This window comes from Belonocnema kinseyi, chromosome 2, assembly GCF_010883055.1.
Source record: "Belonocnema kinseyi isolate 2016_QV_RU_SX_M_011 chromosome 2, B_treatae_v1, whole genome shotgun sequence".
Taxonomy (NCBI): domain Eukaryota; kingdom Metazoa; phylum Arthropoda; class Insecta; order Hymenoptera; family Cynipidae; genus Belonocnema; species Belonocnema kinseyi.
In genome coordinates this window covers 124,770,343-124,782,347 of record NC_046658.1, presented here as the reverse complement: position 1 = coordinate 124,782,347, position 12,005 = coordinate 124,770,343, and the positions used below count along the sequence as shown (strand labels likewise).

Genomic DNA, 12,005 nt, shown 5'->3' with positions numbered 1-12,005 from the left:
ATTATTTTATAAAGGAATCCAAATATGGGAGACAACGGTTCGTGGACGGAAGTTAAATGGCCCCAGCATTCTCCCGTCACGAAAGATTATTTAACACTGGACACTAACAACACAGAAGTTGGACATGGTCCCAGAGCAAAACAGTGTGCTTTCTGGAAACAGTACATTCCTCACTTGCTGTCCACTACTGGTAAGTAATATTTTTATACACAATTATGCTTTTAAATATCATCATGAAAAATTTTATAAATTATGATCATCAAAATTGTCGTGAGTACCAACCACCATCAACATTATCATTGGAATATGGTGTTTAGCAGGGTGACATGAAAACTTCGTTTTCAAAATTCCCTGAATTTTTCTTGGTTTTTTCCCGGACTAATTTTTAATTTTTCCCTAAGCAATAATAATTATTTACCAAAAGTCTAATCTTGTAACATTTTCAACGTAGAAACTTTTATAGACTTAATATAATAAAATTAAATTTAAGCCCACAAAGTAAGTAAAAGTGACTAATGTGCATTAATGATGTGACTAATGTTGTTTTTCAATTGAAAGTAATTTAAAAAAATTTAATTTATTTTGTTAGGATTCCAGGTGAATGTTAACGAATTCTGAATGAAAACAAGTTAAATTGAAAAAATTCAAATAATTTTTTGAAATATTTTTAAGTCTCTTGAAACTTTTGAAAGCTCGTGTTAAAGCCTTAGATTCTTTTAGAAGGCCCTAAAGTATTTCAAATTCTTTAAATCTTCAGAAATAACTTAAAATATTCGTCTATTATGAAAATTCTTCGAAATATCTCAATTCTTGTGTATAAAGTATTTCAAATCCATTAAAATATTATAATATTCCGTAAAAATACATGAAAATATGATTTTATTTCCTGAAATCATGCGCAATTTATTAAAATACTTAAGGAGCTTTTGAATTCCCTTCAATTCTCAGAAATCTTATAAAATTAATTTGAATTTTTTTAATTACCCTAAAACCTTCATAGATTTTATCATAGCGTTTCGTATGTTTAATATTTCTAGTAAACTCTTCAAAAACTATGAATTTTTTTTTAATCTGGTAAAATCATTCAAATGATTAAAAGTTTCTTAAACCTTTTTCAATCTTTTTAAAGTGCCTTGAAATCTTTTAAAAGGTCCTAGCAAATTCTTCGGAATCTTCTAAATTAAAAAATCAATTAGAAATCCTTGGATATTTTAAAAATAATATGAAATCAATCAAATTCTTTGAAATATTTTCAAATCATTGAAATTCCTTCAAATGATTAAAATACCTTCAAATTGTTGAAATCCATTAAGAATGCTTTGGAAGATTTTTAAATATTATAAAATCTTTTAACTTTAGTACAATCTTTGGAAATGCCTTGAAATCTTTAAAATCCTTGGAATTCTACGAAATTCCCTAATTTGTTTAAATAAGTTCTTTAAAATCCATTCAAATATTATAAAATCCCATGAAATTACATGAAATCCTGGAAACTTAATTAAAAATACCTTAAGAGCTTTTAAAATCCCTCAAAATTCTTTGAAATTTTCTAAATCTTTTGAAACTGCTTTAGACTCTTTAAAATAACCTGAAATATTTTAATACCTTTGAAATATTTGAAAACATAAAAGTTCGTAAAGCTCTTGAAAATTCCTTGAAATTTGTAAAAATTCTTTAATATATTTCAAAACCTTTTAAATCTTTATGATACACCTCTAAAAATTTTGTAGGTTTTGAGAATTCCTTGGAATTTTTGAAGATAACCTAAAATATTTCAAGTTCTCTGAAATCCCCTTAAAATATTGAAATCTATTCAAAATTCCTTGGAATTCCTTTAAAGTTTTCTTTTAAAATTTCTTCAAAATTTTAGGAATCTTTTAAAATAGCCTATAATATTTCAAGAAAATTCAGAAAAAGGTATAGATAGAGTGACTAAATTAATGTTTTTATTTTAAAACGTGACTGTAGTGACTATAGTGACTATAGTGAAATTTATCTGCAACCATAAAAACTTATCGACTAAATTTCTTTTCTTTGATTTTCTCGAAGATGCGGAAAATTTTAAGACGTAAAACTGATCTTGCCGAAACCTTGACCTTCCGCATCAGTAACCTTAATTGAGAGTCGACGCTCGGTCCTCCACCCACTTCTGAGTTGTCTCAAATGACACCTGTTGAATCGGAAGTGCATTTTGTTACGTGTAGGGTCAGTGTTAGTATGAAAGATATTGGCACCTAGTCAATCTAAGAAAATTTTTGATATGTGATCAATAATAACAAATATTAATCCCGCTAATTGAAAATACAACAGGATATCTTTGTTCAGCTCAATGAAGATCAAGCTTTTCATTTTTGATTCATCCTATGTTAAAAAAAGTACACTACAGGGGATTGTAATTAAATTATAAAAAATTAATTAGGTTCAAAAATGTCAAATTCTTTGAATTCGCTCGTCGGTATTTGCTGTTTATGAAACAAAAATCACTCGTTGAAGTTTCAATGTTCCTATCAAGATCATCGACATTCTCGTGACTTGCAACATTGTGGGTGAAATATCGATTAAGCGAACACGCGAATCTGTTGAGAATAGTTTTAAACTGTTGGGTTTGCTCACGAACTTCCGGAAAATAAGTCTTTTAGATACGATCGACAAAGAATTAGGGTTTAGGTCACTATTCCGAAGAGGTTTTATTTTTGTAAGGATCTTCTTGGCGTACCGTCCAGTTCAAAATTACTTAATCTTTAATTTAATTTATAAATTTCACCAGAAATGCACATTGATTATTGCAACAAATTTTACAGTGGACTAAATGTAAATAATGGAAAATATCTAAAGTCCTAATTGTTTATTGAATGTCGTTATTTGCATATTTTTATTCAATTTTAATTTTAAAAAGCTTATTTTATTTCTTGAAAATTATTTATAATTCTATTCACGTGGGCGTGTAGTTATTCATACTGGGGGTAAAAATAATAAACTTAATATTTGTATTCTCTTAGAACCTTTAACTATTGTTAAAACACTTACAAATTTTTTTGGAGACCTTCAAAAATGCACATTTTGCTTTACATTGATTTTATTATTTTCAATTCTAAAATAATTTTTTTATGTTTTTCAAACTTCTAATTTTTCTAATTTTCTTTAAAGTGACTAGAATTTTAGCTGAAACTTTTTCATTTCTGCCTCGAATTCTGCAAAATTAACAACATTGCCTTAAAATCTTCCAGATTATTTTGGGAAAATTTTAAAATCTTGTTGATTATTCTGTTAAAGTTAAGTTTTGAAGATAGAAAAAAACATTAGGAATCTCCTTGGGTATCTAAAGAAATCTTTCAAATCTTTAAAAATTTAATTTCATCTTGAATCCTTTAAAAACTTCTAAATATCTCTTAAATTTTCTCGAATTTTTGTCTAAAATTTTGTAATCTTTGAAAACTGAATAAATTTTTTAATTGCTTCTACATTCTTTTTTGAAATTTCAAAAAATAATTCGACATTTTTTTTAATTAGAAAATTTTCTTTTTCCAAAATGAAAATCATTTTACATTTTCTCACGAATCTTTTGAATTTTTTTCCTATTCTTCTTAAGCCTTTAAAAATACTTGAAAAACGTTTTTCCGCATTTTTATTATTATTTTGAAATGCTTTAAAATCTTTGTACTTTTTTTCAAAATTTATTTTGTCAACATAAAAATTCATCTGAAATTTTCCCGGGAATCTTAAAAATTCTTTGAAAAGCTTTTGATTTTTTTCTAAATCTTCAAAAATCTACATGTCTCTTTAAATTTCTTGAAATCTTTTTAATTTTAAAATTATTTTTTAATTTCTATCAAACTTCCATAATTTCTTTATATCTTTTGAAATTTTCCTATTAATGTTATTTTAATACTTTAACATTTTTTTAAATCGCCTTCAAATTTTCCGGATAATTTTGTGACAATTTTGAAAATCAGAAATCTTCAGAGAATTCTACGAATCTTTAGAACACGTTATTATTCTATTAAAGCCTTTCAAAATCAAGTTTATAATTTGTTAATATTCTTTGATCTTTATAAAACTTATAAATCTCCTGAATATATTTAAAAATGATACAAATTAAACCTAACAATTTTTTAAATTCTGCAAAATTAAAAAAATTGCCTTAAAACCTTCCAGATTCTTTTCGTGTCATTTTAGAAATATTTTTAAATATTCTGTTAAAGTTATGTTGTCAAGATTTAAAAAAAATTAGTTTTTAAAACTTCTAAGCATATTTTAAATTTACTAGAAAATTTTCCAAAATCTTATAATTTTACAAAACTGAAATGATTCGTTTTAAAGTCTTCTACATTTTTTGTTATTGAAATTTTAGGAAATCATTTAAATATTTTTGAATCTTTTTAATTTTACTCTTAAAATTCATTTTTAAAAATTAGAATTTTCTGGGCATTTTCTCAGGAATTTTCTGTTTCCCTTACATTTTTCTAAATCCAATAAAATTAAGAAAATTTTCTTAAAATCTTCTAGATTCTTTTTCTACTTATATCGAAATTTTCTAAACTTAAAGTTATTTTTGTGTTTGGTGCTAGTAATTTTACTGTTATCAGTACTTAAAAGAATTTTTTAGAACTTATTCTTCTAATAATTAAGACCCTTAGTGTACCGAAACGTGTAAATGTTTTACAGGAATTTTTTGGTACAATATAAATTGTTTTTATCTTTATATAGTACTCTTTTATTTATTTTAAAATAAAAATAATAGAAAATAATACAGTTAATAAAAAATTTATAAAGTAACAATGAAGTTGCATCGTGAATATCTGCAAGTCTAGATAAACTAAAAGTATTACACTGAAAGAAATTTTATAATAATACTTGATATTTCAATATTCATAATTGATATAGTCGATTATGATTTAGGGAAATCGTGTAAATATTAAAATTATTGTTAGCGTAATCACGAAACTTTACAATTAGAATATGAAAACTTGATATCTTTAGAACATGAATTGGTATATTCAGTAGGAAAGATTGATATTTTATGTATCAAAACGCAGAATGAGAAAAATTGATAATGACACATTCAAATAGTATAAAACCAATTATAGGAATTAATAGATTGAGGTACAAAAGTTAATATAAATATTCTACAAATTAATATAGTCAAAGAGAAAGTGAAAGGTAATAAGAGATATTTTTATTTTCTGTGATAGACGCTAACAGAAATTTTAATCTTCAGTTGAGGAAATTGCAAAACACTATATCAAAAAATCCGATATTCAACTTACAAATTATAAAAGTTATCAGTTAAAAATTTCAAAGATTTTACCACTCAGGTATTGAGCATCAGATTACAAAGCATTGCTAAAGATTCTATAAGGTTTCAATATATTTTAAAGATTTTAAAATATTTAAAAGGATTTTTGAACGTTTTACAAAGATTTATGAAGGGTTTAAAACGATTTTATGGATTAAAACGATTTAAAAGATGCGTGTACATTAGGGTGGTCCAAAATCATACATTTTGACATTTTTTTATTAGAGGGCATAACAACCCTCCCCCCATTTTCTAAGGTTGCCGGAAAAAAAATTCCATCCAAGTTTGAGCTAAATCGGTTGATATTAAGACGTGCCGCAAAGGTCCTGAAAATCCCATAAGATTAACATGGGGAAATTTTAGTTTTAGGAAGAATGGGATTCAGGTTTCTGGATATGAACTTACCTTGCGGGATATATTAAGAATATTTTACGGTATCTCTAATCAATCATTTCCATTAAATTATTTAAAATGTTGATGCCCTCACCCCCACCCCCTTGTGAAGCCACAAAAATGCCCCAAAAAACTGAAATTGACATTTTTGCCCAAAATTTACACATAAATGCTCTGTTTTTCCCTTTTTTGCCATAAATTATTTTTATTTGTCAAGTGGAATGTTTTTAAGTATTTTTCAACTAATTAACAATTGTCTAAACAATTTATTTTTGTTTAAATATTTTTTTGCACTCACTTATTAAAAGATAGATTTTTTATGTTTGATTGGACAATTAGACATTTTCAGGACATTTTCAAGCATTTAGTATTTGTTTAAGCAATTAATTATTATTTAATTGTAACTTTTTCTTAAAAATAGGTATAAAACTCTAGTTTAAAAAAAATTAGTTAGCCTTGCCGCTTATTGTTAAATATCTGTATCATTTAGATACTAGTACCTTATTTTGTAATAAATTCCTATTTGTTTAAATAAATTTTGTTTGTTTAAACCATTTTTTTCGAGAATAAATTTGTGAATTTTATTTTTTTTTGCAATTAATGTGGTAATTTTTCATTGTTGAGAGTAAAATTTTGTGTTTAAATTTCCAGTGACTTTCAAAAAATACAAATATTTCAAATTCCTTTGAGAATACTAACAGCTAATCTGCGGGATCAAAATAAACAAAAAAAAACTTATTTCGAGCTTTCAGAGGAGAAACGAGTTTGTCTACGAGGGTGATTTAAAGGAAAAAATTATAAAAATAATTTTAGGACGACAAAATTGAATGTAATTTTTATAGAATGAAGTAAGAAGTAAAAAAAAAAGAAGTAAAAATAAGCGATATACTTAATTGAATTGAGACCAAAATCAGATTTTTTAATCACAATGTCCAATAACACGTTAAATTAATTTTTAATAAATTTATTAAAAAACACGATAATGGTTCTGACAAAAAATGTTGCTCTTTACAATGACAAATTATCACAATAATTGCAGAAAAACAGAAATTTCAAACCTTTATTATCGAAAAAATTTGTTTAAACAAACAAAATTTATTCAAACAAATAACAATTTATTACAAAATAAGTTACTAGTATCTAAATGACGTAGATATTTAATAATAAGCAGCAAGGCTACTAAAGTTTAAAAAAAAACTAGAGTTTTATACCTCTTTTTAAGAAAAAGTTGCAATTGAATAATAACAAATTGTTTAAACGAATACTAAATGCTTGAAACAAAGATATTTATTCCTTAAAATGACCAATTGTCCAATCAAACATAAAAAATCTACCTTTCAATAAGTAAGTGCAAAAAAAATTATACAAACAAAAATAAATTGTTTAAACAATTTTTAACTAGTTGAAAAATACTTAAAACCATTGCACTTGACCAAAAAAATAATTTATGGCAAAAAAGGGAAAAACAGAGCATTTATGTGTAAATTTTGGGAAAAAATGTCAATTTCAAATTTTTGGGGCATTTTTGGGGCTCCGCAAGGGGAAATGATTGAGTAGAGACTCCCCAATAAATTCTTAATATCTCCCGCAAGCTAAGTTCAAATCCAGAAACCTGAAACCCATTTTTCCGAAAACCAAAATTTCCCCATGTTAATCTTATGGGATTTTCAGGGCCTTTGCGGCACGTCTTAATACTAATTGATTTGGTTCAAACCTGGAGGGAATGTTTTTCCGGCAACTTCACAAACTGATTGGGGGGAAAGCCCTCTATTCGAAAGTCGGTTGTTCGGACCACCCTAGTGTACATCACTAGTTTAAAAATATTTCACAACAATTTTACAAGGCTTTAAATATTTCATGAGATCTAAAGGATTTCAAACATTTTAAAAAGGGTACAGTACACCAGATTTCAAAGATTGTAAAACATTTAAAAGATTTTCCAAATATTTCACTTAGATTTCAAAAAGTCCGATGATTTCAACGAATAAAAAAATTCACAAAGATTTCAAAAGATTTCACAAAAATTTCCCAAAGATTTCGAACATTCCATAAAGATTGCAAGGATTTCCAAGATTTGAAAATGGCGTTCACACCAGATTTCGAAATTGTCACAAAGAATTCGAACATTTCCAAAAATTGTGAAGCTTTCAACAGAATTCAAATATTTCAAAGACGTTAAACTATCAAATAAGTTTCTGACAAATTTGAGAAGATTTTAAACGTTTCAATGGTTTCAAACTAACACAAAAGATTCAACAGACAAATTTTAAACTAACCATTCACAAATACGTCATAAACATTTTACAAAGAATTCAGTTATTTAAAAAATTTTAGGGATTTCAAATATTTTACAAAAATTGAAAATGATTCAAAGGAATTCACAGAAATTTCAAAATGTCACAAAGTTGTCAAGTGCTTCAAGAGATTTCAACGATTTGACAAAGATTTCAAAAGACTTAAAAGATGTCAAGGATTTCAAAGGCGACTTGTGTTCGCAAAAAAATGAGGAATTATTTTATTTAGAGCTTGTTTTTCTTATAAATGGTTAGCCTCGTAATTGAATAATAATATAGTTCATTTATACAAAATTTGTATTAAGTTCAGAGCACCTACAATTTTTGACCCAGCACTGTTACTCGTATTACCAAACCGAATGTGAGGCGAGAACGAGGTGATTTAAAAAAAATGAAAAACCTATAGACATTTTTGAATTTAATTCAATCCCAGTTTTGACCTTATTGAAAGAGAATATTTTCCTGTTTTTACTTTTATTTTTGAATGTTTCTAAGTCGAGTTGTTAAGTACCATATCGTTTCTGACAATTCTAAAAATTCTCACCATTAATTATAAGGAATCTTCAAACCCCTTCTCTTAGTGTGATTTGCGTCCGATGCGTGTACATTGTTATGTGTACAAATGCTAATAATGGTAATGTGCGTATTTATGTGCTATAATTGTGCGGTGAGTTGGTGGGGTTTCACGACGGGTTACGAACTTGTCGTTTTCATATTTTCGACAGTCACATTTTTTTTCGAATGACTCATAATTTTTAGTATAGTCTTTATCAAATTTCAGAATCCTCTCTTCTAAAATGTGAAAAAATGATTCTAATCTTTCTAATATTTGACATTATGGTACTGCCTAAATTTAATATAATGAATTTTAAATATCACATTTTCTTTTACAAGTTTTGTAGAACTTATATTAATTTTCCAAAGTGAATTTTTCATAGATTATTAATAAATACTATACTACTTTTTAATATACATATCTGATTCCCCTAAATCGTAAAAGATTATACTTAATTGTAATATTGGTTTTAGCGTATTTTGTAACTAAATTTCTATGGGTGTAAGTATTCGAAAAAAAGTAAATGTCAAAAAAATTTGCATGCAAATTTTTTCCTTAAAAATTACAAACTATTAGTTTTTTTCATCCAAAATTAGACTGATATTGCCGTGAATGATTGATTGCAAGCACAAAAGCAACAACGTTATTTATGTTTTAACCTTTGACCTCGATCAAGAAGGGCAAGTTTTTATCCAATTCGATTACATTTTTTAGGGATTTTCTGTAAGTTAAACGAAAAGAACATAATTATTTCTTAGTACTAAAAAACCATTCACGAGGAAAATCTTCTCTTTGATCAACAATATTTAGTCATATATTTAGAAATAAATTGTATCATAAAATAAAATGACTTAAGTTTGCCAATCTTGATTTACAAAATTGATGGTTCCGGAAATCCGTAAACTCAATCAATATATAAACAACCTGATTAAAATCACTAAAAGTTAAATTAACTTAGAAATGAATTCGGTGAATTAAATTCGAGGGGCCCGTATCTCCCCTAAATCTCTTCCGATAAATTTCAAAGCCAAAAACAAAGCCCAGAAAAGCTTCTAGACATTTTTCAAAATAAAGAAACATTTGCAGTATTGCCTACACGACAAATATAAACTATTTGGCACAATTTGGCCAGTATGTTCTGGTATAAAAAAGAGTCATATCAGTAAATCGTAGCGGATTTGCGAGGAAGGAAGGAAACTAGTAGTGGTTAAATACTTAGTCACCGGTCTGTTATACAGATATAGATGGCATTCAGTAGAAAAAGGCCGTCCCTTTTTAGCAGAAAAAAAGAAAGAGAGAGAAAGAGAGAAAGTCGGCTGGTTGGCACAATGGATATTATTTTCTCGAGCGAGCGACGCTGCAGCAATTTTTCGCTGCATTGTCATTTTTATTCTAGCTCTTAGCTCTGATTTCTCTAACGTCCCCGTCACCGTTGCCTCCGGGGCACACTTTCCCCTCCGCCCATTTTAACCCCCTCCCCCACCTCACCCCTTTCAATCATCTTTGTCAGATAACGTCATCTTTGTCTTAATGTTCCACCTTTCAAATCCGACTTTCTTTCCCATGCTAGCTTTTCTTCTCTCCAAAGAAGTTTAAACAAAAGCTCGACAATATTCTACTAAGTGATTTTCCTTCCCTTTGAATATTCTTTGATAAAATAAGCCTGAACAGAATAATTTTTAATTTACTTTAATGTCGACTTGAGTGTTTTAAGAGTTTTTTTTTTCAAAAACAGATCTGCTTCAAATTGATCCGAATTTCTTATCCTTGCCTTCTTTTTTCCGGCCCAAGGAAGTTTAAAGAGGAAAAAGACCTATTCAACTTAGTGCTTTTCCTTCACTTTCGATATTCTTTGGCAGGAAAAATCTAAGCTAATGTAATTAGACTTACATGTTCAAAAAAGGCTATTCTTTTAAAGTAGGTCTGGTTTAACCTAATCCGACTATCTTTCACATACCGTCTTTTCTCTTGTCCAACGAAGTTTAAGCAGAAAATTAATTCCCTTTTCTTTTGATATCGTTTAATAAGATAAGTCTAAATTAAATCAATTTAATTTTAAGGTGAACTAAGTTCGTCCAAAAAAAGTTTTTTCTAAGATAAGTCCGCTTTTAATTATTCCGATTTTCGTTCGCATGCCTTTTTTCTTTTTTTCAGCAAAGCTTAAACGGAGACGCGACCAATTCACCTACGTGATTCCTTCTTTTCAGATATTCTTCTTTAAAATAAATCTGAAGGAAAATAATTTACATTAGTGTGAACTAGGGTGTTTAAAAAAAAACTTTTTTCTGCAATAGGTCGCCTTCAAATTAATCCAACTTTCTTTCCCATACTATCTTTTCTTCTTTCCAACAAATTTTAAACAGAAGCTCGACCTTATTCAACAAGATGCTTTTCCTTCTCTTTCGGTAGTCTTTTCCAAGAAAAATATTAGCGCAATTGATTTGATTGACATTAAGAAAAGGTCTTCTTATAAAATAGCTTCGTTTTAAATAATTCGACTTTCCTTTCCATTCCGTCTTTTCTTCTTTCCAACCAGGTTTAAACAGAAAATCGACGTTGTTCGACGATGTGCTTTGCCTTTTCTTCCAATATTCATTATAAAGGTAAATCTAAGCAAAATTAATTGATTAAAATTAATATGGACTGGCGTTGTCTATGAAGACTTATTGTCCTTAAATAGGTTCCCTCCCAATTAATCAGATTTTTTTTCCTATGCCGTCTTTTCTTTTCGCGAAAAAGTTTAAATAGAACATGAAAGAGTTCGTTATTCCTGTATTTTATTTTACCAAGCCCTAAGCCCCGCTACTAATTATTTCGCACCCAAGAAGGAGAAGATAAATTAAATAATTCAATATTTAACAAATCAATTCTTATTTATTCCGACTTAATTCTTTATAACGACGTTTTGTTATCAATAATCATTCGTATTTGTTACAATAATTCAGTCTCTCAACATTTCAAAGAGGTGTAATTATTCATATCGAATAATTCAATCACAATAACTCAGTATAACTAATCGAGGTTCAGCCTTTTACAATTTTATCCTTTTTAAAAGGAAAAACCAGTGTAACTTAATAATCTTTCTACAGTAGCCGAGACTGAGTGCACCGTTTTGGATATTAAAAAAAAAAAACAAGTTTGCGGAGCCTGTTTCAGCGTGTCAAAGAAAATCATAAAAATCAACAAAAAAAAGTCTGGAGCCTGTGAAAGTGTGCTCAGAATAAATAAACATTCAGTAACAAGTCTGGAGTCTGAAACAGCGTTCTCAGAATAAATTACTTGTAAATAAATGGCTGCAGTCTGTTGCAGCATGCCCATAATTAAATAAAAAAATAAAAAAGATCTAGAGCCTGTTGCAGCGCAACCAGAAAAATAAAAAAAGGCCTGGAGCCTGATGCAGCGTACCCTGAAAAATAAGAAAGGTCTGGAGCCTGTTGCAGGATACCCAGAAAAATAAAAAAATTCT

At 27.9% G+C, this 12,005-nt stretch overlaps 1 protein-coding gene across 1 annotated transcript in view; it reads left to right on the top strand.

Annotated features, from left to right (window-relative positions):
* Positions 1 to 12,005, top strand: part of LOC117182975 (acetylcholinesterase-like) — a 356,413-nt gene that overhangs the window by 281,634 nt on the left and 62,774 nt on the right. The window contains exon 8 of the mRNA XM_033376101.1: positions 15 to 190. Within this exon, the coding sequence (XP_033231992.1) occupies positions 15 to 190 (176 nt within the window). The remainder of the gene's footprint in view (positions 1 to 14; positions 191 to 12,005) is intronic.